The sequence below is a fragment of the Vigna unguiculata genome, chromosome 8, assembly GCF_004118075.2.
Source record: "Vigna unguiculata cultivar IT97K-499-35 chromosome 8, ASM411807v1, whole genome shotgun sequence".
NCBI classification, from domain to species: Eukaryota; Viridiplantae; Streptophyta; class Magnoliopsida; order Fabales; family Fabaceae; genus Vigna; species Vigna unguiculata.
This window is the reverse complement of record NC_040286.1, coordinates 38,049,104-38,076,998: the sequence shown is the minus strand read 5'-3', so window position 1 is coordinate 38,076,998 and position 27,895 is coordinate 38,049,104. Positions and strand designations below refer to the sequence as shown.

Here is a 27,895-nt window from a genome sequence, read left to right as displayed (position 1 = left end):
AGAATAGAATGTCTATTAACTCAATAACTGTAAAACAATAAAATCGGTTGGTTTTTGTAAAGAAAAATCATTTTTATAAAAATAAAAAATTATTTAATAATTTGGTTAAAATATTTAATTCAAGATAATGAAAGTGGAATGCTCCCGTCAAGTTTTGATGACTTTCGATAACACGGGAGTGAATTAAATGAGTCAGCAATTCTTAATCATATTGGATTGAAGGTGAGATAAAGAGACCAAAAAGAAAAGAAAATGAAGCATCACATGTGCTGTGCACGTGATTTCTCAAAAAGTTAACCTGCACTCTTTTGCCTCTCTGTCCCCCCATGATAGACTATATTCAACTCACTCTCTTTTGGGTCTGGGTTTGGGTTGGGCCTATGCCCAATCACAATCTAATCGAGTATTCTCAACAAACCTATATAATACATATGCATACATACATATTACCATCATTGGATCTGTTTTCTCCTCTCTTCTCTCTTACCCCAACCAACCAACAACTGAAAATGAAAAACACGATGTTCATAATAATTGGATTCAGCTCTTAACTCCAATAATTTGGCTCACGCTTTTCCCAGGTAATGCTGTGTCTGCCTCGTGCATCGATATACTACACTATACTACTCTGCATTCATATATCATTTAGTAGTCTTTACTTTATCTGGTTTTACAGAAATAGTTACTTTTTGGACAGCTTTTTTTACCTAATTATTCCAACTATATACTCCATCAATATATTTAAAGTAGTCTTTCAAGATTTCGATTCGACACTGTAACAGATGAATTAAAAAAAAAATTGAAGAGTCTAACTGTAGTATTTTTTTTTTTAGCAGAAAAGAGTGGGGAGAATCGTATGAACTGACAGATGCCGCAAGAATCAGTTGTCAGGTGCAGATGTGGTTGTAGCAGAGATAAATAAACAGGTTTACAAGGAAGAGGTGAAAAGGCAAATCAGAAAGGTGCGTGTGCGATGTGACCCACTCATTCATTGAGAAGCAAGCATAGGAAAAATGTGTGTATTGATTTGCAATTAATTTGGAAGCGTGGAAGTGGAAGAGTGTATCTGATCCAACTTTGGCACATTCCTATAACAACAACATTATGATGAAGATGAGGTGAGTGGAAAGAAAAGAAGATCCTCTGTCATCTCTCATTTCTTATTACTTTAAACCCTAAAAGCTTGCATTGCATATTCTCCCTCGCTTTTTTCACTTCTTTTTTTCTTTTTTCTGTCGACAAAATATGGTCCTCAAAAAATAGTGCGCCGGTGGATATAATATAAGATTGCTATTACATATTTCAATTTCTTAAAATACTTATACGCTTACACTTAAGTTATCTCAGGATTTTTTTCATATTCTTATAGTTTTTCTTTTAGATTTGTTATTGATATCTCAAAAAAAAAAAAAATTAGTATTCGTCCTTTCTACTATCACTGAAAGATATTTTCAGATTATTTTTATACTTACAAGTATCCACAGATAATTGTGATTTTTTAAAATTAAATTGTTTAAAGTATAGATTCAGATAAAATAAATTCAAATAAAATTACATTATATGCATTTTTTAAACTAAAATGTTATTAAGTTAGTGTATAAACTAAAATTATAATATTAGTAGATGATAATATTGTAATATTATTAAGTTAATATATAAACTAAAATTATATTTATTAAAAATAAAGTGAAGTATATCAGAACAGATGAAAAAATAACTATTGATAAATAAAGAAAAAAAAAGGAGAGATAGTCGATTTTATAAAAAACTTGTAAAAGTAATGGTTAATTTTTAAAAATTTAATAAATTATTACATTTAAAGTGTAAACTTGTATTTTGAAATGTGGACATAAAAAGGAGAATCCCCTTTTTATATTGTTATAAATAAATTTGGTCTTCCTAATTTTTTTTAAATGAGTATAAATTTAAAAAATAATAATATTCTTAAAATAATTTCAATTTTATATATCAGAATATAAATATATAAATATAAAATCAGATTTTAAATAATTCTTCTAATATTTTAAAAAAATCAATTTCATAAAGATAAAGAAAAAATGTATGAATATATAAAATCATTATTTTTGTCTTTCTTTTGTGATTTAGTTAGCTCTAATTATTATCAAATAAATTAGTTTCCAAATGTCAACAAATATTAATAGTGGATTTATTACTACTAATCAATTTAATCTTTAAAATTCAAACATGCAACCAAATTAGAAATAAATAAATGTTTAATTGGTTATTTTTACTAGGCTCGTTCTGTAAGCCCCTTTTTCCTTTTCAGTTGAGTTTTGGGGCCTAGCCTTCGTGGGCCTAAGGTCGGCCCAACAAGGGGACCCAATAACCATGCCAGCCCCTAACCCCTTCATCTCTGTTCCATTTTCAGAAACAAGCTTCTGTTCCCTCTCTTCATCTCAAGCCAAGTTCTCTGCTAGGGCTCTCAATCCTCACGTCTTTGAGCTAGCAAAACTCTCCCCTTTTTCCAGGTAAGCTAACCTTTAGAGCTCAGGATTCGTTCCTTCTCCCCTTTTACTTTGTTTAAAACGCGTGGGTCAAGTTAGAGTTAAGACTCTTAACTTCATTTTGTCCTCTTTTTCCAGTTTCAGCTCACTGTCTTAGTTCTTGGAGCTGTTGTGCTACATAGTTAGGGTCTGGTTGTTTTGGTGCTCAAACGAAGGTAAGGGAAGCTAGATTCATCGGTCTTAAATTATTCTTAGCTGTTTTTGGTCGTTTTTATGTTTATATGCATGCATAGTGTGCTTTTGTTGAATGAAATTGAGTTGCATGTGTACTTGGGCGATGATCTGAGCCATTCTCGCCGCTGCTTGTGTGCTGACAGTGGTGAGATCTGTTATTCTCGCCCAAGCAAGCTCGTCTCGCCTAGGCGAGAGTATCAGAGTGCTCACTGCCACGAGAACTCGCCTAGGCGACCCATTCCCGTTTTGAGCGACGCATAGTCTCGCTCAGGCGAGAAGGCCTCGCCTGAGCGAGAATTCGTGAAGCCTCCACTGTAGCGCGTCTCGCCTGGGCGAGAGTCCGCTGTGTCAGTGAAGGCCAGCGTCTCGCCTGAGCGAGTTCGCGAGAGGGTGCTATGTTTCCTTGGCTGTTGAGTGATTTGTTGCATGTATCGTTTAAATTATTGTTTCTAAATATAATGTGCACGAGGATGTTTGAATGTTTGGATTAGTGTATGGCTATTTATCTCGAACATGCAAGATTATGGTGTGATTTCATGAATTGTATGAGTTGTATGCACAAAAATCTGTATGGTAGCATGAGTAATGCATGAAGTTGTGTTTGGATGGTTGATAATGAGCATAAGAAATTAATGTTGAGGTAACAAGTGGTGGTTATGTGATATGAAACATGAGATTGGTGTGAAATAGGCGTAATTCCATGAGTCTCGTGGGGAGACTTTATGGTTGCGTGTAGTGTATATATTAAGATAAGGATTCAAGTAAGGACCGCATCCCGAAACTCTGAGGGGTCAGTGAGTCTCAAGTAGAGCAAATTGACCCAAGTGGTGAGAGTAGCGGGAGGCCCTAGTCTTTGGCAGGATAATGGCCTTAGACGCTTAAAGGCTAACCTTGTGTGTGGTAGGGTGAAACCCATTGGCAATGGCTCTGCAGAGCAGTAGAGGCCACCACAAGTGCAAGCGTCAAGTGAATCCGATCTTAGTATATGTATCCGGATAATTGAGTCATGGTGTCTTGCTTGTTTGCCATAACATGACTTATATGTCTCTGTGTTGTATGCCTGTGAATGTTTATGCACTTATTCTTTTACAATATGATAAGTTTCAAGTTACACTAGCTTACCCTTGCATTTCTGTTTATGTCCTGTTATGTTTTCTCTTTTGCGATGATCACCTTTTGGTGGGAGCAGATGACAGGGATGCTCGAGATGGATCCGGGGAACGCAGCGGTGCGATCTAGTTTTCTGTCGTGATGACCTTAGGGGCAGATTCATGGCCATAGGGCCTTTTGTAATGGTTGCCGGTGGCAACTCCCTTTGGCGAAACTGTTGAATTCTGTTAGTCTTCCTTTGGTTGTGGCATGGTTTCATGCTTAGTTATTCTTCCTTTCGAAGTACTTTTGGGATGACTGTAATAGTTACCTCTCATGTGTTTCATGTTTATCTGATGGGTTCTCGTTATCAAAATTTTGTGATGCTTTATTTCGTAGATTAATCTATAAAAAAATGGGATGTCACACGTTCAACATGTTAATAGTTTATAGACTTTTTTTAGAATTTATCGCGTTTCAACGACTTGTTATTATATATATATATATATATATAGTTTTCTTTGATCACAATTTGCTCAGATAAAATTGTTGTGTTTTAAGAATATATTATTTGAAAAACGGATTCAATAAATTTTTTCCAATAAAAGTAATGTAACTTTACTTAATTTTTAACTGATTTTTTTTATATTTTTTTTCAAAAAAATTGAAGTTCTTCGTTAACACGTGAAAATTAACTAAAATTACTTTGATTTTTCTCAAAAAAAAATCACTTAATCCGTTCTTTAGTATTTGTAAATAAAAAATGTTTAAAGAGTGTTGAAAAAGAGAAAAAAGTTTTCTAGAAAGATATTATTTTTTATAAGATGAAATAGGTAATTTAATTTTTTTTATAGTTTGATTATTTAATAATCAAATAATTAAGTGGTATTTATAAAAGTTATGTATACTAGTTTAGCTATTTCTTAATATATACTTCCACGTTACCTGTATGAAAACGTAAAGATACGTTTTTAATTCATTATATATATTTTTTATTTTCTCTTGTGTAAGTAGTTGTTAATAATTTTTATAATACGAATCCATTTAAAATTTTACTCTTGTATAAAATTATTGTTTTCTAATAAATTTCTGAATAAGATTCAAAAAAAGAAAACTAATAAACACAAAGGTACTAATGCTGTCACTTTTGATGGGGAATAATGAAAATTTGAGAAAACAAAAAGGGGAGCGGTGGCAATAATGAGCCAAACAGGGATTTGAGTGGAAAAGGCGTTGAATCAACAACTCAATAATTATAAAATAAATGATTGGATTTGGGAATATTGATTATTATTAAGGGTAGCATAGCAAAAATACATTATAGTCTATTATATTTTCCATGTGAATTAAACAAAAACATGCATGTACGTGTAAAATTTAGAAACGTGATTGTGAAACAAGGACTCTGTTTGGACCACCAACTTTCAAATCGCGTTACGTTACCACCCAACCGCAATCAATATAATGCTCCCACTTTCAACTTTTTCATTTTTTATTTCTCACTTTCTATATTTTCTCTCCATCACAAAATTCCCTAAAATTCTTCACAACTAATTATACATTTTAAAAAAATATCCCTAATTTATTTAAATATATTCTGAACTATATAGTATGTTTTCAGTTACTTTTAGAATATGAAATATTTGTATTACTTTTTTACGATAAAATATATGTTATAAGAATGGGTAAATGGCGGCGCAGGATAAAAATGACTATTAATATATTTTGAAGATACAATGAAAAAATAATAGAAAACATTAAAAAGGTTTTTGACAATGGTTTTTTAATTGTCGTTAATTGTGATGATGTTGTGTGTTGCACGTTATCCTAATAAACTAATAACGTTTAAATACAAATTTATTGGCACCACTTTCATCCATAGTTTCTGCTACAACCGCCTTATGTTTTTTTTTTTTTTTTCTTTTTTCAAATTACACGGTAAAATCGTAAATCTACGGTATGTTAGATTTCATAAAGATATTCATAACACAATTTCTTTTGTATAATTCAACTTTAGAAAAGTTTAAAATATATATTATTTTAAATGCTAAATAATAATTCAGATAATTAAATAAATATAAATTTAATTCATAATGATGACAGATGTCGCGAAAGTAGCATTAACAGCAATAGAAAAACAAAAATCTTTGAAAACTAAAGAAGCGTGAACGAAATTATTTAATATTTGTTAAAATAGGATATACGATGACAATTCTATTAAGTTGTATTCTTTTTCTTCATTGACGACGATTCTAGAATAAACTGTTATTATTTTATATTTCTAATTAATCATTTTTACGAAGTTAAATTATTATTATTATTATTTATTCTTTTATTTTTTTTAAGTTATATTAATAATTTATGCAATGACAGAAACATATAGAGCACATAATTTTTTAAATTTTTTTTAAGAAATTATAAAGTTTACACAGAACCCAACCACAACCCACGACAAAGAAATGCTTAAATAGCCTTTAATAGAAGTTAATTGCAATAGCAATAGGTGTCTTTTTCTAAGTAACTTATGAATGATTCAAATGAGTAGTGGAGAAAGTTTTGGGTTTATTTGGTAGAGTTTTTGTCCTGAAGGAACTAATTTTGGAAGTTGAGTGTAGCTTGGTGCAATATTAATATCTTTGTAGGACGGTTCAGCAAGTAGTTACATAATATACGGAACCCTAATTAAAAACTCTATTACAAAGAAACATTGGTCCATTCTGTTTCCTTTTTAAATTAACGCTAAAATTGGGTAGATCGTGCCCTAGATGTGTTTTTTTTTTTAATTTCAACAAATCAATAACCACGTGTGAGATGATGAATGAATAATTGTCTTTTTGAGTACGTAATTTGGTATTTGATCTTCACTTATATACATAATAAACTGTCAATACGATTATATTTATTTTTAAACCTCTAAAAAATATTTAATAATCTTAAAGTTATGACATTTTTAGTTTTATTTTATCTCTTTATTATCAATTACGACCAATTTAACGTTAAAAATGAAAAAAATATTTTAATAACATAGTCAAAGTAACGAAATATATTGTAAGAGTGTAATTAAAAATAAGTGTAATTTTCAAGGACTAAGTAATAAGAATTTATTAAAAGTGACGATGCAAGCTGGCTCATGAAGGCTCGTCACTAATTTTGGTAACTTATCGCACACAAATAAAATTAAGAGAAAAAACAAATTAATATTGCATAAATTATTTTTTTATGTTGAAAAGAAATTATTTGATACAAAATTTATAAAGGTAAAATAAAGTTTTTTTATTTGTATTTGTAAAAAATTAAAAAAGGATGAAAAGTAATCAATGATAATATCAAATGGATGTAAAGACTTTTTAAATGTCAAAGATCATTCTCTATTCATGCTTTATGTCTTTGTTGTTTTTATGAAGTTATCATTAATAATATATTTAAAACAAATTAAGTAAACATAAATTCACACCAAATAAGTTATAAATAAAAAATTATATTATTATCTCTATTATTAACATATTATAACGATTAATCAATATTTAAATATACAGTAAAGAAATAAAAAAATATAAAAGTTTAACCGAGAAAAATTAAAACATAATAATTTTTAAAGTTATACAGACTAATTCATTCTGTCCTTTTAAAAAAAGTTTAACCGAGCCAAAAATTAAAATATAATAAATTTTGTAAATTTTTTTCTCACGAATTATACACACTACCCCATTTCTGTTCCGTCATGTGTCCATACGAAGTCCAACTTATGGAAAATGAATTTAAAAAGTTAACAAATTATAATATTTAACCCATCGCACACTTTTTGTGAAAGACCGGTGTGTCCACCCAGATATATGACCCACACGCATTCACTTCATTCCATAGTAATTACAAACAGAATGATTCAACCGGATTTCATTTTTTCGCTTCAAAATAAAAGGAGTTTGTGGATTTTACATAATAATGAAGAGTAAACAAATGATTTTAAATATTCTACCTTTTTATTATTAGTTCGAAAAGACACACTTTTTACTTTACTTTTATTTATTAAAATATTTTAAATACTTTTATTAATTTAAATGTATGATCAGTGGATTTTAATTAAATGTGTCAGTTTAATATTAGTTTTTAAAAAATATTAATTAAATTTGATTTTTAGAAAGATGTGTTAATTATATCGATTTAAATAAAAATATTAATATCATTAACAATAATATTAATATTTAAAATGATATACAAAAAGTTATAAATAAAATTAATGTTATTAATTTTTTTCTAAAATAGATTTAACTGAGACACTTATTCAAAAAATTTAAAATTTGATTAACATATCTTTAGTCACGAATATTATACTGACACATTTAAAAATAAACAAGTAAAATTGGAGTAATTAAACCTAATTTAAAATTATTATTTTTTGAAATTGAGTGTATATTGGAAATGTAAATTTGTGTAAAATTGGAACAAAAGAAGAGGAGGGAGAAGATGGTAATTTGGAACGGAAAGGACGTGTTGGAGTGAAAGAATGAAGAAGGAAGAAAAGGAGTTGTAAGTGTGATAATCCAAAGACGAAGGTGTATTTATTTGGTAATTACAAAAAAGAAGAATTAGGTATTGTTTATTATTTGGTGGTCAAAGGTCAAAGTATTTGATGTTTGTGGTTTTGATTTTTGCTACTTAACTCTGAAGAGAAAAAGTAGGGTGAATAGAGAGAAACTGAAAAGAGAGTAGAAATATGATAGAAACGGACGAGGAAGTCCTTGCTGGCAAAAGATTCCCTCATTCATTAACTCATTGTTTTGTTTTGGTGGGGCACTTCACTCTGTTACTACCACTACACCTCCTTCTTCTCCTATCTCCTACCTCTTCTCCATCGTTACCATAACACTTCCTTTCTCTGCAATTTCCAAACCCTAAAAGGAACCACCCACCCACCATGGGATGTGCCAGCTCCAAGCTGGACGATCTCCCGGCGGTGGCTCTCTGCCGTGAACGCTGCGTTTTTCTCGACGAAGCAATCCACCAGCGCTACGCCCTCGCCGCAGCCCACATCGCTTACATCAACTCCCTCAAGGCAATTGGTCACTCCCTACACTCCTTCGTCCACCACGACACACAGAGGCCGCCGCCGCCGTCTCCCTCCCCCCCCTCCTCCTCTCCCTCTCCCCCCCACAAAACCCACCAGCTCTCCAAGCACGCCTCCCCCACCCACTCCGACTCCGGCGGCTCCCACCTCCACTTCCACTCCGACTCCGATGATCTCGCCTCTCTCCACCACTCCCCTCAATCCTCCCCCATTCGTCTCCCCGCTTTCTACGACAATTCCCACCCACCGGATCACCACCTTCACATCAATTACATGAAGAACAAGGCCGCACCTTCAATTGTCTACGAGCAGAGACCCCTCAGTCCTGAAACTGGCTACCTCGGAGAGTCCTCTTCCTCCTTTTACCCTTACCCTTCCTCTTACCCCTCTTACCCCTACACCTACGATCCCTATTCTGCCCCTCCCTTCGCCGGATCCTCCCAGCCCCAACCCCAGCGAACCCCCAACTCCAAGCCCCCTCCCCCTCCCCCCTCCCCTCCCCGCGCCTCCACCTGGGACTTCCTCAACTTCTTCGATAACTCTGACGACAAGTACTATCCCCAACCTCATTACACCCCCACTCCCAGCCGCGACTCCAGGGAGCTCCGGGAGGAGGAGGGGATCCCCGATTTGGAAGACGAGGATTACCACCACGAAGTCGTCAAGCAGGTTCACGGGGATCAGAAGCTCGTCGACCCCAAGCCTGAACCCCCGAACCCCCACCACAACCACCTCCACGACGAGGACGATGATGAAGAGGAAGATGAAGATGAGGTGGAGTACGAAGTTCACGTCGTCGATAAGAAAGTCGTTGATGCCGATAATGATGCCAACAACAAGCCCAAGGACCACGCCGCATTCCGGAGCCGCCGCCCTGGCTCCCGGAATCCCCTCGAGGTCGCCAAAGAGATTCAGGATCTCTTTCAGAGGGCTTCTGATTCCGGTGCCCTAATCGCCAAGATCCTCGAGGTGGGGAAGCTTCCCCACAATCGAAAGCACGCCGCCTATCAAGGTGAGTCGAGTCTGGATTACTTTTGCTCTTTCCATTTCTCTCTGTTCTCTCACACCATTCACATTTCGCAACTCTTGTTATTCCAGCTTCTTCCAAGATGTTACAAGTTGTTTCTCCCTCCCTGTCTCTTATTTCCTCCCAACCCTCTACTTCTAAAGATGCCGAATCCGCCTCTAACGTGGATCTTGATGCTGATCTAACAACTGGAGCACGCAATCTTTCCTCGACACTGCATAAGCTCCTACTTTGGGAGAAGAAACTCTATAATGAAGTTAAGGTATGTCAGTCTTCAGTCTTGTTTCGTTAGTCGCCAATCTCGTTCCCTTGGTTTTAGTTTCACTTCCAAACCATCTAATTTTTTTTCCCGTTTTGAAAATTTTCAATGTTAAGGAGGTTTGCATTCGCTTCGCTTCTCTAGTATAATCCATTCTAAGAATTTGAGAAAAATCAATTGAGGACTAATCCCAACAATGTTAACCAGTGTTTACGTGTTTCCACAAAGCTTTTCCAACGTTCGGTTGTTTGCAGGCTGAGGAAAAGATGCGGGTCATCCATGATAGGAAGTGTCGCAAGCTGAAGCGTATGGATGATAGGGGTGCTGATTTTCATAAAGTTGATGCGACTCGGACGTTGATTAGGAGCCTGTCCACAAAAATAAGAATGGCAATTCAGGTTGTGGATAAGATTTCTATGACTATAAATAAGATAAGGGATGAAGAACTGTGGCCACAGCTGAAGGAATTGATCCAAGGGTATGTGATGTTAAAAAGTTATCGTTCTTGTTATTTGTTCTCTGTACAAAATGTCACTCTGTTCATGATGGTGGGCTACATGTTATGCGTGGGTGGCAAAACAATCCCATATCTATAATCCAATCTAAGCCTTCTATCTCCCCGTGTTCAGCAATCCATTGGATTATCAAGTTATTGAAAATGGATCAAGTGTTTCTTCCTATTAGGTTTGAAAGTCAATGTCTTCTCCCTACTGCCTATCCACCACTAGGTGATCCGCCCATAACAATCTTGCAAATTTCAATTGTAAACCATTTTTTTTAAACATAGCATCTTTTTAAATGGATGGGTTGAATGATTCTAATTAAATGGGTCATGGATGGAATGGACTTTGTCAATACATTTCCATAGATCATAGATAGATCAATGAAATCCGAACCGACCCCAGAGTACTCTTATCAAAACCATCCAATTGACGCGTTACCTTTATTTCGCTATAAGCATTTTTTGAAAATATTTGAAAAAACTTTAGGGGTCAACTTATCTGTTCTCTGTACAAAATTTGATCTTTTATTATCTTGCAAACGGGAAGACCAGTCAGCTGGTAGTGTCAGTATTCTGTAGTCAAAGTAAAAGCACGGCGACCATGTCTAAAGGGGTAGGAGTTTAGGATTTGTTCTCATTGTATAGTGAATAATCGTGAATTTCCAGGCTTGTTCAGTGGCACTTTCCACTTTAAGCGTTTTGTATATGTTATGTGCCGTAAGGCATTCACGAAATATTTATTGAGGTTCCATTCCATCGGCATCAAACCCTCTGTATTTTAACCCGTATGAAATGGATTGAAATGTATGCATGGTTCCTCAGAATTCTTTGATAGCTATGGTGAATTGAATATCCTGAGGAAATTCAACCAGGCCACCTGCAATCTGTTGATAGCTTAAATATCGGTTCATCTTCTAAGACCTTTGCTGATAATTTTTATAAATCTTGCTATTTATTCTTGTGCATACTTATAAATTCCAACCGTATAATCTTTATAATTTAGTGGCTCATCTGACCTATTATTAGATCATTTTGTGCTTTTGCTGTCGTCCAGTGGAATAACCCCTTTACATGGAAATGATGCAACCCCCCAATAGCTTTTCTGAAAAATTATTACTCCACAATCTACAGTAGGAACCTGTAAACCTTGAAATATGCATACCCTGTCTATCCTTGTTCTAGTGGATTGAGCACTTGAATTCAGTATTAGGTGTCATTTATTGCTCCATCCACTTCTTGGTTGCACACAAGTTGTGATATTGTCGCCCATGCCCCTTTTTTTCTCTTTTTAAGTTTTTGTATCTTTAACTAATGCTCTCTTTTTTTTTCTTTTGAAGTAGCTAATATTTTTACTTGTTTTTTGCAATAAGACATGCATGTGAGACATCCGTTCATGCATAGTATGTATGGGATAAACATTTTGCCTTTTCTCATAGTGATGTAATTATCGTCTGAGGATTTCTAGGATGCCTGTGCTAATTTTTCGTGTTTGTATGGTGCAATATGACATTCTTATCTTCAGGTTGACTAGAATGTGGAAGTCCATGCTTGAATGCCATCATAATCAGTGTGAAGCTATTAGAGAAGCCAGAATTCTGGGTTCCGTGGGATCCAGGATAAAGAGTGGTGATAGTCATCTTCAAGCAACCAAGCAACTTGAACAAGAGCTCATCAATTGGACTTTCCAATTTTCTGGCTGGATAAGTGCCCAGAAGGGTTATGTTAGAGCATTGAATAATTGGCTGCTGAAATGTCTCCTGTACGAACCTGAAGAAACACCTGATGGCATAGTCCCCTTTTCCCCTGGTAGGATTGGGGCTCCGCAAATATTTGTAATATGCAATCAGTGGTCCCAAGCTTTGGATAGAATATCTGAGAAGGAAGTTGTTGATTCCATGCATGTATTTACGATGAGTGTGCTTCAGATATGGGAACAAGATAAGCTAGAAATGCATAGGCAGATGAACCAGAACAAGGATCTCGAGAGAAAGGTGAGAAATATAGATAGAGATGACCAGAAGCTACAGAAGCAAATTCAAGCGTTAGAGCGAAAGGTGCTTCTGCTGTCTGGGGAAGGTAAAGGTCTCTCAGTTTCTGAGAACATCATTTATCAGAGTGACAAAAGCAGTAGCCTACAAGCTAGTTTGCAGCGCATTTTTGAGGCCATGGAGAGATTTACTGACGAATCAGTGAGAGCTTATGAGGAGTTACTACAACGTAGTGAAGAAGAAAGTGCCGCCCGAAATCGTGAATAGTTGGAATCATATCTTTGCCATTTTCCGAGAATAGAGACATGCTGGTCTCCTTCTACTAACTCTTCTTTACAGCAGAGCCTTGGGAAGAGGAATTGGGCTTGACTTCTCTCTATGATGCTGAGAGTTGCATTGGTGCTTTAATGCTTGGATACAACAGAAAGAGAAATTTGAGGTGTGTGGCGCAGAGTTGCGTTTTTTTGGGTACTCGGTGCTGTAAAGCCAGCCAGCCATACAAGTTTGAGCTACCAAAAATCAGGGGAGCCCACAAATTTTAACGTCTAAAGTTGAATGTTCTTTCTTTCTACATTAGAAAATAGCAGAAATATATGGTTAGATGAAGGAGGGAGTTTGAGGTATATAATATAACAACCCCTGCAAGTCATGAATGGTATAGAAAGGTGCTCAAAGTGAAGAAGCTGTACAATCGGGGAATTTTACTGATACGCAATTGGAACAAGCCTCGTTCGCGTGATGAACGTAGCTACCTCTCTGTCAGCTGGAGTGACGCATGTCACTGAATGCATGGGTGTTTATTGGTTCCTGTAAAAAAATTATGTTCATTTCGTAAAAATATTCATTTTCAACTTAAATTATTGTACAGATTACCTATTAGCAGGCTTAACAAAAAGCATTTTAGAATAAAATATCTTTGTAGCCCATTTGAGATTCATGTTCGTTCTTCAACTCAAATAAATTCCGGAGATTTGTTCAGATTTCAAAGAGCGAAAAGAAAACACCGTTCATGGGGCTCTTTCGTGGCCAAATTTGTTTACGATAACTGATTCATCACGATTATATTAAAAAGTGGGTCCAGTTGAATTAATTTATTAACTAAACTCACAATTTAGTTTACGAAAGTGGCAATTTGTGGAATTTGTTGCTTCTAAGTCTATTTTTTACGATTTAATATCCGCAGAACTGAATATATTACTTTCAGAGTTTCTCTGGCAAAGAAAATTGAGTTGAAATTAATTGTATACAAAATTGACCTAAAGTTATGACTAAAAATAAAATAATTGTTATTTAGTTACTTATTAGCTTTTATTTATTAAAAGAAATGTGTACCTATATTTTTTTTCTTTTTTTAATATTATTTGAAGAATATGCAGAAGAAGAAAAATATCCCAATCTTATTTTTTATATTTTATTTCTCTTTTTAAGAGTGACCGTTGAATGTTAGTGTTATCATGATGAAATTGAACTAAAATATTTAATTTTTACTTGTTATTACATGAAGCCATTTGGGAACTTTATCATCTCAACATTATGATGCATAGCAATTAAAGATTGAATTTTTCATATTTTTCTACAATCGATTAATATTTTCATATCATATCAGTTCCACAGTAACCGTTCTTATATCAAGTTCTAATATCATTATTTTTCAGTAGTGCTTATCAATGTTCTTGATCAAACAAGTACGTGTCTATGTGTAATTTTGGTCGTGCAATTAGGATTAACCACCTCATAATTCTCGATTAAAAGTTTAAACAGTTTAAGCCTAGAGATTTAATGTACTATCACTATTGTTTTTTCTATATGTTTTTTTTCTTTTTTCAAGATGCTTCTGAATTGATGTTAAAATTATTTAGAAATTCAAATTCCCTCACGTTAATTATGTATATCACATTGATTTCACATAATTTAAACAAATAGTTAGATTTTTTTTTTCACGAAAATAAAATAGCATTCATTGCCATAAAATATCTTGAATCTTTTACAAAGGGTAAGAATGGATGCTACACCCTCTTAGAAGTGCATTACATTTTTTTCCTCTAACAAAACAAACCTTCCCTCAAACATGCTAGATTCATTCTTTAATAATCAAAGTTAACCTACTTTTGTTGTCTTAATAATTTCGGTCGTTTTTGTGTTTCTTTTTTAGTTTAGATAAAATTATCCACATATTAAATTTAGTTTTTATCAGCTTCTTATTATGTCTTTTTGAGTTATAGAAATTAAGGATAATTTTATTCTTCTCGAGATTGTGAGATTGATATATAAAGCTTCTTTCTCAAATAGATCATAATGTTGAGCAGTGACTTTTCATTGATGAGGAAGATTTTTTATTTAAAATTATGTTATTTATTCTTTTGGTAGGTTCCACAGTTTTTTTCTCACTTCTCTGCAATTTTCTTTTTATTTTTGGAGAGTTTTTTTTTTCATCCTTTCAATTTTATCTTTTCCATTCAATATAGTAAAACTTTATTCTCATTCATATTTTGCGCACCTTTTTTGATTCCAAAACAAATCTAAAGAAACACACCATTAATACATTGCATTTTGTAGACCCATAATGAGAAGGTGCAGAGGTGTTTTCAAGAAATAGGACTGTGACTACTGCAATCTACGTGCCACCCTACACAACTGAATTATTTTGACATGATGTTCTTGTTTTTACCTTTTACACCCATTATTCACACACGGTAATAATATTTTCTCTCTAAAATTTGTATCATTTAATTGCATTATTTACCCTTTAGCAGCTAACATTCGGTTTTTTCTCATATCACAGAGTGGGTGCTTAATGCTTACGCCAAAGATTATTACTTTTTTTGTCCTTTATACACTTTCTAAACAAAATTGAACTGTCTTTAAGCAAAAGGTAGCAGATCACAATTAGCCCAAAATGACATTGCTTATTATTAAATTTCGACAGGAAAATTGCTATAATTATATCTACAATAATTAATCGTACATAGTATGAAGTTACATTCTTTTCTAAATAAGGATAAACATTGTTTTCATGTAATATATATTGTATAACTCTATCTTTATTTTTTTTATTATTATTATAAAGATGTAATTGTGTCTAAGTTTTACGGTTCGTGTTGTACGCTGCACTCCAAGTGAAACGTACAAAAAGTTGGGGTGAAGTGTACGAGAATTAGTGATTGAGTCCTAGGATTATGCTTGTCTAATAACCGTAAGAAACGGACACGACAAAAAAAATTGTAAGTAATTATGCTAATGCTTTTACCCATGAAGCACCAAGGAGTTTGAAGTGAGTTAGGATAGTTTTTGTGCTTGTGGAAAACAAATATCTATTTGAAGAGTTGTCTTTTTTTCTTGTGTTGTGGAAGAGTAATGGCAGTAACACCAACCCAATAAAAGAAGTGAAGAAAAGGAAAAAACTTGACTTGGTTAGAACATGCATCTCAGTGTTTCCCTACAAAAGGGTAGTGAAAGGCAGCACGTGATCCGTGGTTGCCAGAATAATAGAGAAGCGTTTAAATGCAGCTTTGAGGAAGTTAAGTAATGGAATTTGCGAAGAAGGTTCTCTACGTTGACTCCCTTGAAACTCCTAGGTTTAATGCGAAGTAATTATTGTGATAAAGAAAAATTGAGGGAGGATTAGTGGGAAAGTGTAAGTGAGGATAGTTAAAAAGCGTGGGTAAACGGAGGGAGTGTTTATAAAAAGAAGATAAATAAATGAAGCGAAAAGCATTGATTGGGTTGGTGCGAGGAAGCAGTGGTTAAAGAGAGAAAGAAAGGTGAAAGGTGAAAGGTGAAAGGTTGGATAAATAGAAATATAGAAATATAGAAATTAGAATAGAATAATAAGGAGTGAAGCAGAGAGAGGGTGCAGTGGAGGATTGAGTTGTAATAAGTAAACAGTGATTAGTAATTAAGCAACAGTGGTGGAAGAGAAGGGAAGGGATGCGAATGAAAGGTTGGATAGAATAGAATAGAAACAGAGAAGGAAGGAACTAAAAAAAATTGCGGAAAGGGGAAATCAGAGGAACGCAGAGTCGAGATCTGATGATCGGTGATAATTGGTGAAGAGAGAGAGAGAGAGAGTGAAGATGGGTTGCTGCCAATCGTCGATGCTGCTGAGAGTGGGGGAGAGAGAGACTCACCCGGAGAGGGAAAAGGAAAGGGAAAAGGAAAAGGAGAAGGAAAGGGAAAGGGAAAAGGAGAAGGAGAAAGACCAGGCCTACGGAACCCACCGGAGGAGTTCTGCCGGAGAGGGGGAGGGAGATGGGGACAAAGACGGTGTCGATTTCTCCTTCGCCGAGTTCTCGCTGCCGGAGCTCAAGGCGGCCACCAACAATTTCAGCTCGGAGTATATCGTCTCGGAGAGTGGCGAGAAGGCGCCTAACCTCGTCTACAAGGGTCGCCTCCAGAACCAGAGCCGTTGGATTGCGGTCAAGAAGTTCAGCAAGGCTGCGTGGCCGGATCCCAAGCAGTTCGTCGAAGAGGCTTCCGGCGTCGGCAAGTTGCGCCACCCACGGCTCGCTAATTTAATCGGTTACTGCTGCGACGGCGATGAGAGGCTCCTCGTTGCGGAGTACATGCCCAATGACACTCTCGCCAAGCATCTCTTCCACTGTATCATCTTCTTCTTCTTCTTCCATTATATCTCTTCCTTTTTAACTTCTCTCTTGTGTCTTACTTCCTTCTTCCTTCCTTCAGGGGAAACTCAGACTATTGAGTGGGCCATGCGCTTGCGGGTGGCTCTGTACATCGCACAGGCTTTGCATTATTGCAGTTCAGAGGGGCGTCCCCTGTACCACGACTTGAATGCTTACCGTGTTCTCTTCGACCAAGAAGGTGATCCTCGTCTCTCTTGTTTCGGTTTTATGAAGAACAGCAGGGATGGCAAGAGTTATAGCACCAATCTTGCTTATACACCTCCTGAGTATTTAAGAAACGGTAACTAACCGCCTTCTCGCTATTTATTTACTTTTGTAACTCTCACCAATTACGTTTCTCTATGTTCAAATTATTCCTTTTGTGTTCTATTATTACAGGAAGGGTCACCCCTGAAAGTGTCATTTACAGCTTTGGAACTGTCCTTCTAGACCTCCTCAGTGGCAAACACATTCCTCCCAGTCATGTAACTGCCTTCTATCCTTTTACCTTTCTCTTCGCCTTACTACTTTGCACATTTTTTTAACTCTATCAAACTCTCACCTTCTGCATAAGTAATGTCAACTGCTACTTCTCTCGGGAGTATTTCTTACCCTATCAAAATAGCTTCGCAAGCAGGATTAACTTTAACCAATTCATTGCTCTATTTTTAGACATGTTGTTTAATTTGGATATATCTTTCATTTGCCTGCTTAACTACCAAACATAGGATGGACAAATCATTAAATCTACAAATGAAACCTCCCTTCCCTGAATCAACTTGCCCTTTTCACCACCAGTTGATGAATTAATTGTCTCATATTCCCACATATCATTAAAAGCTTTAAATGCTTCTATGTTTTTAATTGTGGCATTTTAATCTTAAACATGTAATTCTTTGTTCCAGTGTTTTCCCTGCGGATCTTGGCTGTTATTGTGTTTGCAAGTGCTTGTTATATTACCTTATAAATGATATCATAATATAGTACAATAAATAAACCGTGAACATTTACTCATGACAACTCAAGGTATGGCAATCATTTTCTTTGATTAATAGCTAAAAATGGAAGTTGCAGATGCTATTATAGGTACATGACTTTAACATCAGTTATGGATGCTGACTTGTTCAATTAGTTTTTTTCATTGGTGCCATATGGAGTTATCGGATTTTGTTTGCAGGCACTTGATATGATACAGGGGAAGAACATTATGCTCTTAATGGATTCACATTTGGAGGGAAAGTTTTCAACTGAAGAAGCGACAGTGGTTGTTAATCTTGCCTCCAAATGCTTGCAATATGAACCGAGGGAGCGGCCTGATACAAAAGATTTGGTCACAACACTTGCCCCATTGCACACAAAACCCGATGTACATATTCCTTCTTTAACTTGATAACAAAGCATATTTTTTACTGAATACTGGGATTGAAACTTTATTGCTTCAACAGCCCTACCAAATATTCCATCGTTCACATGAATTAGGCTTCATGTTGGATGTCGAAGTTCCTAAATGTCTAATATTTAAGTTCTCTGCTCGTGATATTTAATATTTCTTTCTTTAATTACTCACCGCATAATGAAATCTACTTGGTTGGTGTAACTTAGCTCACCGTCCTCAAATTACATTAAACATGGCAATCCAAATATTAGACTGTGTGATTTACAAATGTTCATTTTGAATCTGATTAGGATTTCTTTAGGCCCTAAACTTCTCTTTCTTGAGATGATATAATATGGTAAGGGTTGTGTATAAGATAGTTTATAGATGTTTGATAAGTCAAGTTCTCAAACTGCCAAAGTGATTGGTCTATTGTTCTAGCTGATTAAGAAGTTCAGTTAGGAAAGAGTTAGTCATCTTTGTTGGTTTGGTCCTTGTTTAAGAGTTATTCTATATCTATTTCATACTATGATATTGTTACGGAGTATCCATCACCTTCAGTGATGACTAATCTCTGCGCAAGAACCTAACTGGTCACCTTTAGTGAGGTCTCCTCCCAAAAAATAAATCTTTAATGTATTACTATTAGTTTGTTAGTTTTAAATGATAAAAGAAATTTTGGTAATTTTTCTGATATGATGTTATCTAGAAATACACACAATATGACCTTGAAGAAACCTGCACATTGCATACATCTATCTCATAAAGAGATCAGTCAAAGCTTTTTATCTCTACCTAGTTCTTTGATTGAAGTATTAATGAACTTTAATCTACATCCACGACAAAATTCACTATCTCAAAGATTACAAACGAACTTTCTCTGAGTGAACTCTTGCTCAACTCTCATAGTTTTCTGTTTTTTCAATTTAACTCACAACTCATAGTTAAGTATCAACTAGGTTCCTATCTATAGTATGTAACCACCATAACTAACTTTTGTAAAAGGTGCCTAAATATGTGGAGAAGACACTTGAATAGTGCTTCCCCACTAAATATAGTATGTAACCACCATAACTAACTTAGTTCTGAGTTGAAGTGTCACTTAGGCAATTGCTCTAGGAAATACTAATTAGTTTTTGTAAAATGCGCTAAAATATGTGGAGAAGACACATGAATTGTGCTCCCCCACTGTTGAGTTGAAACGTCAATTAGGCAACTGCTCTGGGCAATACTAATCTCAGAAGAAGCCAAGAGACTAGATGATCCACATCCACTGAGATTATCCACCACATTTGTTGAAGATGCACTTCTCTACTAGATGGTCTAGTGAAGTTAGATGGCCTAAGAACCTTAAGAAGAGTTTACTGAACCAATCTTCTTACTGATGTAGTTGTTTGAGTTTGGGTTGAGCTGTGTGGTTCAACCCTTTTTTTGAAAAGAAACACCATCGGGATGGCTCAATGCTTCTTCTTTACACTAACCAGTGCACACGATTCGCTTTGGACTGTCACTATGCAATGCCCAACGTGGCTGCCATGAGCCACCATGTGAAACCCAGCTCGTCATCACCATGTTGCGGCTGCAGGCTATCCAACATACTCAATCATATTGGATAAACTCTTTTACCTTAATTTGGACTTAAGCTCCTGGTCAATCTTAAAGTCAAATTCAAAAACTAACTTGTAAAGTGAGAACTATCAAAGCCTTATAAGGATTACACAAGCCTTATCACTAGTTGATTTGAGATCTTAATACACTCCTTTCGTCCCTTATTCAATAACTACGTTCTCTCAAGCCTAAAATTTGACATATAGAGTGTAGATAAATACAAGTGGTCCAAAATGAATCTATGATAAGTTTTGATATTTTCTTAAAATTTAGGATTAAAGCCTAACTCAATCATACAATAATGACTTGTGAAGTGTGAATTTTGCTTGAACTTTGTGAGGCCTATTTAGGTAATATCTTTAGGTAATGTTGGACTAAACACATTGCTTAGTACTGCAATTAAGGAAATACCAGAAGAAGTTGCATTTAAGGTGGATTTGGAGTGAGTGAGTGATTTCAGTTAAGGTGGCTTTCTAACACTCTTTTCATGCCCAAGGCTGTGTAGGTGACCCAAAAATGAATATAGGATAAACTTAAGTACTATTTTAGAAAACTTTAATCCTACGGAGTTGGCTTTTAGAAAACTATCCAAGCCTTATAAACACTACTTTAGCCATATTTATGTGGAATCTCGACACCACATGCTCATTATCTAATAACAAAATCCCTCCACATCTAAGAACATATATTTAGACCATGGACAAGACAGTTGGTCCAATAAGGAATTGATAATAGACTCGAGATTGCAATTAAGGTAACTCATAAATCCTCACACTCAAAGCTGTGGCTTAAGAGCATGGCAATGTAGGTGGCCTAACAGCGAGTCAAATTACCGTCTTAGAATAAAAACCTCCCTCTTGCCTAGAAATAAATATCTAGACTGTGTAGAAATACAGGTGACTAAGTAAGAAATTTAGGATAGATTGATCCATCTTAAAATTTGGGTTTATTGCCTAATGGAATCCCCAAAATCATCTTGTTAGGAAACGATTATACGAGATTTATAAATTATAACTGTAGGTGACAGGAAACTAAATACATACGTTCAAGGCTAAAATTAAGACAACCCCAAATAGGCCAAAGGGCAAGCCAAGGGTAATCAATCAATCACAATTAAGGTGGTTTCAACGCTAAGAAACAAATTATAATTCATATTATTCAATCATTTTATGTATAGGACAATCTAGTACTTGAGTCCTACCTAATGGATGACCCAGTTGTTAGACTTGCATGATTCCAAGGTTTGAGCTTATGTCATTTATCCAGTTGAATGACATTATGACCGGTACAAAATTTTCTTTGGTTGCCATTGGACTTCAATGAGCCCGATGCTTCTTTTAGGGTTGGATGTACTTGCAGCTGGAAAATTCTCAACCAGTATATAGTATGTATGATCTTCATGCCTATACACTGAAGATTTTGAACATATAGCAATCACAAAATTTAGATATCTATCCATAAATTTTAACTTTGCATTCATGCATGTCATGCAAGAATGTGTTCAAGAATAACAAAACTAGTGCCCAAGCCAAGGTAATTCTATGCAATGCTGAGCGTGACTAAACAAAGTTCTTCCACACATAGTATTTATTATTTGACGTGCATGCAACTGTTTTATTGTCTTTCCCGCTTATCATGTATTTATCAGCGTACAAAAGTAGAAAAGGGATTGAAGGTGCATGGTGAGGTGTAGCAATGCCAACATCTCTCACTTGATATGGAAATATATCCGTGTTAAACGGCAATGTAGTTATATGGAAGGAAATAAGCAGCAATAATTGTAGTTGATTATTAATATTACGTGCTTCAGGTTCGTTCTCACATCATGCTTGGAATTCCAAAGCACGAGGAAGCTCCATCAACCCCACAACGTCCTCTTTCAGCAATGGGAGAGGCTTGTTCAAGAATGGACCTTACTGCAATACATCAGATCTTGGTCGCGACACACTACAGAGATGATGAAGGAACTAATGAGGTAACCGATGGGTTCAGTAGTTTTAAATTTACTACTTTTGGTTAAAACATATGCCATAAGGTTTTGAATTTGGATTGGGTCAGCTGTCGTTCCAAGAGTGGACTCAACAGATGAGAGATATGCTGGAGGCAAGGAAGCGTGGAGACTATGCATTCCGTGACAAAGACTTCAAGACAGCTATTGATAACTATTCCCAGGTGCAATATAGCACTTGTTTGACATCTGCAAATGATTGTAGCTAAGCTACGTGAATGCTAATTTTTTTAGTTACTTCTGCGTTGTTGTTCTGGTGCAGTTCATTGATGTGGGAACGATGGTCTCCCCAACTGTTTTTGCAAGACGCAGTCTATGCTATCTGTTATGTGATCAACCAGATCCAGCACTACGTGACGCAATGCAAGCACAGTGCGTTTATCCAGACTGGCCAACGGCTTTCTACATGCAATCAGTTGCTCTTGCGAAGCTGGACATGCACAAGGATGCGGCTGATATGTTAAATGAAGCAGCTGCATTGGAAGAGAAGAGACAAAGAGGAGCGAGAGGATCGTAATTTGAGGGTGCTAAGTTCTGTATAAAGGTTGAGCTGGGAAGCAAAACTAACATTTGATGAATGAGTTTAAGATGTGTCAGAGAAATACAACAGTGGTGGAGTAGATGGCATGGCACACGCACTTTATTTCACCATCTTATAGGAATCGGTGAGAACTTGAAAACTGTGCTTATGCACTCAGAATTGGGAAGGAATACCGGTAATTTTTCCATTGTTAATGAAATTGATTGTTTGATGCCTACTGGGTTACCGTCAACCAAGTGTTTATTGAGGTTATTCTAACTCTTCACTGGTCAAGGCCTCGGTGTTCATAATATTATGTTATGTCTGCATAATCTACATGACGGAGTAATTGTAATACATATGCTATCTCTCTACTACTCCTAATATTAGTTGTTGGAAGTCATACTTTCTGTTTAAATTTCCATGATTGGTAAATCCTCACACCATTTTTAATCAACCGTTTAATTTTCATCTTTACAGATATTTATAATAATTTTCTCCGGTTTATACAACTGTGAACTATAATTTTTTTTTCATGACTTTTAGTTTCTCTCCTTAAGGTTTAGTGTAATGTACTCATTAATAGTTGCAGTTTATAACAAAAACTACAGATATTCCAAAACTCCGATACTTCATTTATTCGTCCTTCTATTTTGGAAGATAACATTATTTTTTATAATCACTGTTTTAATTACTTTCTTTTTATTTAATTTGATGTTCTCTTAATTCCTCAATTGTTTTCTGAACCACACATATCCGGTGATGATTGGCAGCTGAGTGGTGCCATCTTTTCGATACGGACCGAATTAAAAACCCTAAACAACCCAACTACAAACAAAAAAAAAACTAAGAAAAAAACTAAGAATATAAAAGATAATTACACAACTTGTACAAATAATGGACGGAGGAAACATAAACTGATTTTGCTTCCTGCACACCCTTTATTACTAATTACACTCCGTTCTAATAAAAAATAAATAAAATACCTCCCTCACTGCATTACATCACTGCTAACGTCATTGATGTGGCTTCACCATCATTGGTGCAGAGGAGAACATGTTGTGAAAAAAGACTTATCCTAGAAGCTCTTTCAAGAACGTGATTTGTGTAATTTGAAAAATTCATTCAGGAAAAAAACTACTACTGCACCACACTACTGTGTTGTTGTCTCCGCCGCCATCATCTCCGTCGTTGTAGACGAGAAAAAGGTTCTTCCAAAATGCAATTCTTGTATTATAGAAAGCTTGTTCAAGAAAGTTTATTTTGAAAAATTCATTCCAGAAAACTTTTTTTTTTTTTGGAAATCTTATCCCAAAAAACTTACTCTGAAAAACTTTCAAAATAGAAAATAGATAATCTAAAATTTACTTTGATCAAGGATAAAATGATCATTTTAAAGATACTAGAGGTGTACGAAATTAAGGAAATGCATTTTTCTTCCAGCAGTGATGGGTCTAAATAAAAACATGAATGCACTCCCATAATTTTCAAAATGAGCATTTTTATATTACCTCCTCCAGAAATTTTCCAGAAAAACTTGTAAAGAATTTCTAGAATGAATTTTTCACAATAGGATTTTTAGAACGCGATTTCCAGAGTGAATTTTTTGAAACTCGTAAAATGCATTTCAGGATAAACTTGACGAGACAAGATTAAATTAGTTTTTGAGAATATCATAAACTTTTCAGATCATAGTGCACCATTGCAGCTGCAAAGGAAGAAGAATAAAGATAAATAAAGTAGGAAAAAAAAAAACTGATTTTAAAAAAAGTTGTTTGGGAATGATGGAGGTGCAGTTAGTAATTATTAGTTACAGGAAACAAAAGCCGAACATGCTTACTGTTTTAGTGGATGATGGAATGATTGTTGAAATGAAGAGTGGGTGGATGGATGTTCCAATTGATTAATTGCAATTCTTATTATTTCCGAATTTCGAATTCGCAAATTAATATGCTATGCATGTGTTTGTGTGTGTGGATATGGTTTGAATTGAAGTGAGCAATGAACCAAAATTCCACTAGGAAGCATGGCAGGTACAGTAGCAATAGCTCCACCATCTCATAAATAAATAAATAAATAATTTGAGAGTGTGTTGTTGTTTGAGGCATTTCATCATCTTTTTCATGCCTTGTCTTGTTCCTATTTTTTAAGGAACATCCCAACTTTTGTACCTCTGCAATGCTGCATATGCCTATGCCTACGAAAGTGCAGTGTCGTGAGTTGTGACCAACATTTCAACGTCACACTCTTTTCTTCATCATACCATTCACTTTCCACGTCCTTCTCAACTTCACTCTTTTTCACTGCATCACCTTTCATCTCTTACTCCATACATATTTTTTTACAAACATTTTCATTAAGTCATGAGATTTTTTTATTTTTTCTAAAGAGATTTATTAGAAAAAAATTACATAAATGTGATTTCACTTCAACTCATAAAAATTGATGTTATTTTCAATATTAAAATCTTAGAAAAAATAAATGGTTAAATATGTTTTTTCTTCCTTCAATTTCACAGTGAAATTTAGAATTAGTCCATCTTCAAATTTTTTGACTAATTTAATCTTTCATCTTTAAAAATGCGTGAATTTAGTCATTTTAATCAAATTTTGTTAAGTTGATATGATGTTTCAAGCATATTTCATGATAATATTTGAATTGTTTATACCGTTTGACACATTTTCGCTTTAATGTTAACGCAAATATTATCATAAAATGTGTTTAAAATATCAAATAATAAACTTAACAAAATTTGGTAAGAAAGACTAAATTTATGCATTTCTAGAGATGAAAGACTAAATTGATATAAAGTTTTAAAAATAGATTAATTTCAAAATTCACTTAAGCTTGAGGTAGAAAATCATATTTAACCCAAAATAAATTTATATCTACTGTTTTGTTTAACTTTTTCTTTTCTATTTAACTTGGAATTATATTTAAGTTCGAATTCCCAACATCAATAAAATCATGTTAAATGGTGGACCTCCTCCAGTTTTAGTTTTGAATTCCCATCCACTCAGTTTGGTCTCCAACTTGTTGATAAAATTTTAGAACTTAATAATACAATTTCCTCGATACATGATCCTTTTTTTTCTCTCACATTTCCTTTTATTCCATCCCAATTATTATCATGCTTTTTAAAGCCACAAGATTAATCACACATGTTAAATAGTGGACCTTCTTTGACTTCACACCCACTTAGTTTGGTCTCCAACAACTTATTGCTAAAATTTAAGAACTTTATAATACAATTTTGATTTCAATTTTTAAAATTCATTTTTTATCTCCATCTTTTTCTTAATTATAACATTAATCTTCTTGTTTATTGTATCTCAAATCTCATAATTTGCAAGATTTGTTTACAAGAATGAACGAATCTATTTAATTTAGTCAGTCTATGAAAATCGGTAATTTATGTAAGTTTTCAATAACATTGTTAAAACTATTGAGATTTCATCACCTTAATAATTTTTAATTTATTAGTTAGTGCCTCTCCATTAGTGCTATATATATATATATATATATATATATATATATATATATATATATATATATATATATATATATATATATATATATATATATATATATATATATATATATATATATATATATATAAGTGTATAATGTGCTCTTTTTATTAAATCTTTTCCAGTTTAATACTGTAGAGTCTAATTAATATTCGTGTAGCGAGAACTCAGAATGATCTTCTTTTTGCAGAGTTGTTACAATTTGGTTATTATATATAGTTATGACCTTTATAAATATTTTGTTAGTCTTTATCATAATCAGTACATACCGCACATAAGATAAAATAAATATTAATCTTACTTTTATCTAATGATATCACTGTATCCTACGTAATCATGTGAACGTGGGTATAATGCTTAATTATTTGCCTAAATCATATTAGTAATTTAACTTTGCTATAAAGACTTTATTTTTGGTTGGTGGAAGACTTTTAATATATTCTCTTTACGTATATTTTTTAAATTTAACTTATCTCTTGTTATCAACGTAAAAATTTGAATTAGTATTTTAATTATAGTATAATAAAATGGAAGGAGCGGGTATGGCGAGTGATGTATTTTGATATGAATGGTCCTAGTGGATTTTTCGTATTTTGGAGTCGATTTTAAGTAAAATTTGTAAAAATAGGATCAGGTCGTTAGGGTGAAAAACGACATTAAAGATGAAGTCGTTCTCTACCCAACCAGTTATTTTTTTTCTTTTTCAAAAAGTAAAATTGCACTCTGAAAAGCCGGTTTCTATTTATATAAAAGTGAAGTCGTTCTCGTACACGACGAATTCACTCATATTTTTTCTAACATTGAAGTTTTAAATTTTTATTTTAGGTTCCTCTTAAATGAAAATTTTAAGTCGTCTTATTAACAGCGATTTCCTTTAAATGCACATTAACGTCATCTTGACATTCTCTGATTTGTATTTTATATACATTAAAACCAGCCTACTTGTCAAACATTTTCATTTAATGTTTATTATATTTTTTATAAATATCATAAATAAAAAGCTAGATGCCATTAAATATACACCCATGAAGTAAAATAAAAATCTAAAACTTCAAACGTTAAAATTAGAAAATAACAAATAAACCGAAAAGTGAAGTCATCAGAATACGACTTCACTTTTCATAAAAATAAAAACCGGCTTTCCAGTACGGTTTCTTCTTCTAAAAAAAGAATCGATGGGGTGAAGGACGACTTCACCTTTAGTGTCATCCTCCACTCTCAATTTGATTCCATTTTGCAAAAAATAAAAATTCTAACAAATATATTTTTACAAATTTTACTTGAAATGAACCCAAAATACAAAAGACGGGTCGCAATAGTAAATGCAAAATTGGATTCATGCCTAACCTACGTTATCTAGTTGTTCCTCGTTGTAGGCGCCACGCTAACATCATGTGAACTCTTCTCATTTTCATCTCATCATAAACTTTCGCACAACTTAAATAAACATCACTAACATTCACTTTCATCATTTCTTTATCATTCACGTTTCTTCTCTCTCTCTCGCTGGAACATTCCAAAATTAAACTTGTAATGGTCAGTGTAAGTCAGTAACTGTAAGAAAGAGATGATAAGAATGTGAAGTAAAGTGTATATCTTATAG

At 34.2% G+C, this 27,895-nt stretch overlaps 2 protein-coding genes and 1 long non-coding RNA gene across 4 annotated transcripts; all 3 read left to right on the top strand.

Annotated features, from left to right (window-relative positions):
• Nucleotides 1-463: 463 nt before the first annotated feature.
• Nucleotides 464-4,140, top strand: LOC114195632. Of its 2 annotated transcripts, none has more exons than XR_003606518.1 (5): nucleotides 464-581; nucleotides 834-1,118; nucleotides 2,390-2,489; nucleotides 2,604-2,680; nucleotides 3,889-4,140. It is a non-coding gene; the product is annotated as an uncharacterized LOC114195632 (long non-coding RNA). The 2 variants fall into 2 exon arrangements; XR_003606517.1 differs by having other exon boundaries at nucleotides 470-581; nucleotides 837-1,118.
• Nucleotides 4,141-8,521: 4,381 nt separating this feature from the next.
• LOC114193686 (nitrate regulatory gene2 protein-like) lies at nucleotides 8,522-13,555 on the top strand. Its single transcript, XM_028083579.1, has 4 exons — nucleotides 8,522-9,865; nucleotides 9,952-10,142; nucleotides 10,394-10,617; nucleotides 12,164-13,555. The coding sequence occupies exons 1-4, from the start codon at nucleotides 8,704-8,706 to the stop codon at nucleotides 12,894-12,896; spliced, it is 2,310 nt and encodes a 769-aa protein (XP_027939380.1). The 5' UTR covers nucleotides 8,522-8,703; the 3' UTR covers nucleotides 12,897-13,555.
• Nucleotides 13,556-16,457: 2,902 nt separating this feature from the next.
• On the top strand, nucleotides 16,458-23,184 carry LOC114193975 (serine/threonine-protein kinase BSK1). Its single transcript, XM_028083987.1, has 7 exons — nucleotides 16,458-17,228; nucleotides 17,313-17,552; nucleotides 17,651-17,736; nucleotides 18,429-18,617; nucleotides 22,045-22,209; nucleotides 22,293-22,406; nucleotides 22,505-23,184. Exons 1-7 carry the CDS (start codon nucleotides 16,703-16,705, stop codon nucleotides 22,757-22,759), a joined length of 1,575 nt encoding a protein of 524 aa, XP_027939788.1. The 5' UTR covers nucleotides 16,458-16,702; the 3' UTR covers nucleotides 22,760-23,184.
• Nucleotides 23,185-27,895: the final 4,711 nt, after the last annotated feature.

Bases quoted from the DNA above. Each gene is read 5' to 3' on its own strand.
- LOC114193686 (XM_028083579.1), top strand. From the start codon at position 8,704: ATGGGATGTGCCAGCTCCAAGCTGGACGATCTCCCGGCGGTGGCTCTC. The intron at 9,866-9,951 runs GTGAGTCGAGTC...TTGTTATTCCAG, and splicing joins AAAGCACGCCGCCTATCAAG to CTTCTTCCAAGATGTTACAA. The intron at 10,618-12,163 runs GTATGTGATGTT...TCTTATCTTCAG, and splicing joins CTGAAGGAATTGATCCAAGG to GTTGACTAGAATGTGGAAGT.
- LOC114193975 (XM_028083987.1), top strand. From the start codon at position 16,703: ATGGGTTGCTGCCAATCGTCGATGCTGCTGAGAGTGGGGGAGAGAGAG. The intron at 17,553-17,650 runs GTAACTAACCGC...CTATTATTACAG, and splicing joins TCCTGAGTATTTAAGAAACG to GAAGGGTCACCCCTGAAAGT. The intron at 18,618-22,044 runs GTACATATTCCT...TACGTGCTTCAG, and splicing joins CATTGCACACAAAACCCGAT to GTTCGTTCTCACATCATGCT.